Source organism: Buteo buteo, chromosome 9, assembly GCF_964188355.1.
Source record: "Buteo buteo chromosome 9, bButBut1.hap1.1, whole genome shotgun sequence".
In the NCBI taxonomy this organism is placed as follows: Eukaryota; Metazoa; Chordata; class Aves; order Accipitriformes; family Accipitridae; genus Buteo; species Buteo buteo.
In genome coordinates, this window is record NC_134179.1 from 40,305,669 (window position 1) to 40,307,912 (window position 2,244).

At 55.4% G+C, this 2,244-nt stretch overlaps 1 protein-coding gene across 1 annotated transcript; it reads left to right on the forward strand.

Annotated features, from left to right (window-relative positions):
- Positions 1 to 851: 851 nt before the first annotated feature.
- Positions 852 to 2,244, forward strand: LOC142034593 (feather keratin Cos1-1/Cos1-3/Cos2-1-like). The gene is made up of 2 exons (XM_075036134.1): positions 852 to 1,098; positions 1,479 to 2,244. Exons 1-2 carry the CDS (start codon positions 1,030 to 1,032, stop codon positions 1,803 to 1,805), a joined length of 396 nt encoding a protein of 131 aa, XP_074892235.1. The 5' UTR covers positions 852 to 1,029; the 3' UTR covers positions 1,806 to 2,244.

Consider the following 2,244-nt stretch of genomic DNA (forward strand, 5'->3'; position numbering starts at 1 on the left):
TCCTTATAAGTCTCCTTGAAGTATCGAAAGGCCGCAAGAAGGTCTCCCCAGAGCCTTCTCCTCTCCAGGCTGAACAACTGCACTTCTCTCAGCTTTCCCTCATAGGAGAGGTGTTCCATCCCTCTGACCATTTTCATGGCCCTCCTCTGGGCCTGCTCTAAAAGATTCTACAGACTCTTCCCACAGTCCCTGAAGAGACACCAGCTCACACACGGGACTTATGCCATCCCAAAGCAGACGTCCATGGTAAGCGAGACACGTCATCTTTCTGGAGACACTGATGCTGTAATTGACCAGTTGTGGCCTCTGAACTGCCCAGCTAGCATAAGCTCACAGCAAGGCCTGCACACCTGGTCACGTGCGCATGGCTTGCTTCATCATGCGATCAGAAGTGAACCCACAGGCTGTCCTACCAGAGCCTACAAGCACCTCCATCCCATGGCTAAACCCCATAGCCACGTCCACGCTACTCAGGGACAGGCAGATCGCAGGGAAAGGGCTTTTGTGGGAGTGAAATGGTTTCAAGCTGGGCCCATTACTCTCATCAGCTGCACCTCCCACTCTCACCGACTGCAGATCAGTCTTCCCCCTGACTCTGTCAAGTCCAAGACTTGTGCGGTGGCCCTGGATAGTGTAGACAGCCTCTCTTGGGGTGCCTTGAGCCTTCTCAATTCGCTCTAGATGACTAGAGGTCTGGATGTGTGTGTGTGTGTATGTGCGTTGTCTAAGCCAGCTGTTTAGTCTACCTTGAGTGTCCTTTACTGGACTCCTCCAGCATGTGAGCTGAGTCCTCTGCCCACGCTGACGTGTTTTGCTCCGGAAATGCTTGGGCCTCTCATCCTGTCACACAAAAGATGCCGTCACTGGGGAATGTGCCTGGCATAAAGCAGGAAATGAAACGACAGCAATTCAGGGAGCCAAAACACGGCCTATAGCATTAGGTGAGACGTTTTGCATTCAAGATGAGCTTGTCAGAAAATAATCACCTCTGCAAGGGATGCCTCTGGCAGCCTGGGGCAGCAAAGGTCCATGATAAAAGCCAGCCCAGCTCCTCACTCTCTCATCCACTTCTCTTGCCTCCATCTCCTTGGGAGTCAGGTGAGTCTCAACCCCCTTCTCCTTCTCTGCTTTCTCTAAAGGCAGGTCTCACCTCAATGGGCCTCTCAGCTGACACCAGCTTGGTTCTATGCCACATCATGGGGCTGCTTGTCATGGGAGAGGGAAGCGGGGAGAAGGTTAGACATGGAGGGAGGCTGAGACTGTACTCGGGTGCCTTCTGGACTCAGGGCTAGGCAGTAGCCGCATGGGAGCTCGTGGCTCTTTCTGGGCCCTGGCAGGACGAGGCCAAGAAGCCCTCAGACATCTCTGCACAGCCTCCATCTCCCGGCCCTGCATCTTCTTGGGCTCCCTCGTGGTGTGGTGACAGAATGCTCCTCACGCCTCCCCATGTTTTGCTTCCTCCCTGCCCGCTCTCCCAGGTGCACCTCCAGCCCCAAGACATGTCCTGCTGTGACCAGTGCCAGCCCTGCCAGCCCTGTGGCCCGACCCCGCTGGCCAACAGCTGCAATGAGCCCTGTGTCAGGCAGTGCCAGAACTCCACTGTCGTCATTGAGCCCTCTCCCGTGGTGGTGACCCTGCCCGGCCCCATCCTCAGCTCCTTCCCGCAGAACACCATTGTTGGCTCCTCCACCTCCGCTGCCGTTGGCAGCATCCTCAGCTGTGATGGAGTGCCCATCAACTCTGGGTGCTGTGACCTCTCCTGCATCACCAGCCGCTACTGTGGCAGAAGGTGCCCCCCCTGCTAAAGATGCTGGCAACAGCCTCTGATAAGGACTCCTAGGAACCCAGAAGATGCTGCTGGACAGAGGATCAAAATTCATGCTGTTGTTTTCAGACTAGCTGGTCACCTCTGGCTTGCCCTGCAAGGGCAGCGTGGAAGGGACCAGCTCGGGCTCTCTGAAAACATGGCCAATGTCTACCTTTTCTCTCTGCCACTCACCCTTCATCTCTTTTCTTTGTTGTCTTGTGCTCCCCTCAAAGCCTGCTCTGAGGACCCCAGAAACTAGCCTGGAGTGACCTGCTAGGCTGTCTCCCTTTTCCAGGCAGGTCAACAGATGGCCGGTGGCAACTCTGCCACAGGAAAAGGGGAACAGATTCTTGGCTGCTCCTGCTCCTTCCTGCACTGGGGGCCTCCCCTTGGAGTGACCTCATTTCCCTCTTTAGAGTCATTAAAAAATTGCTGCA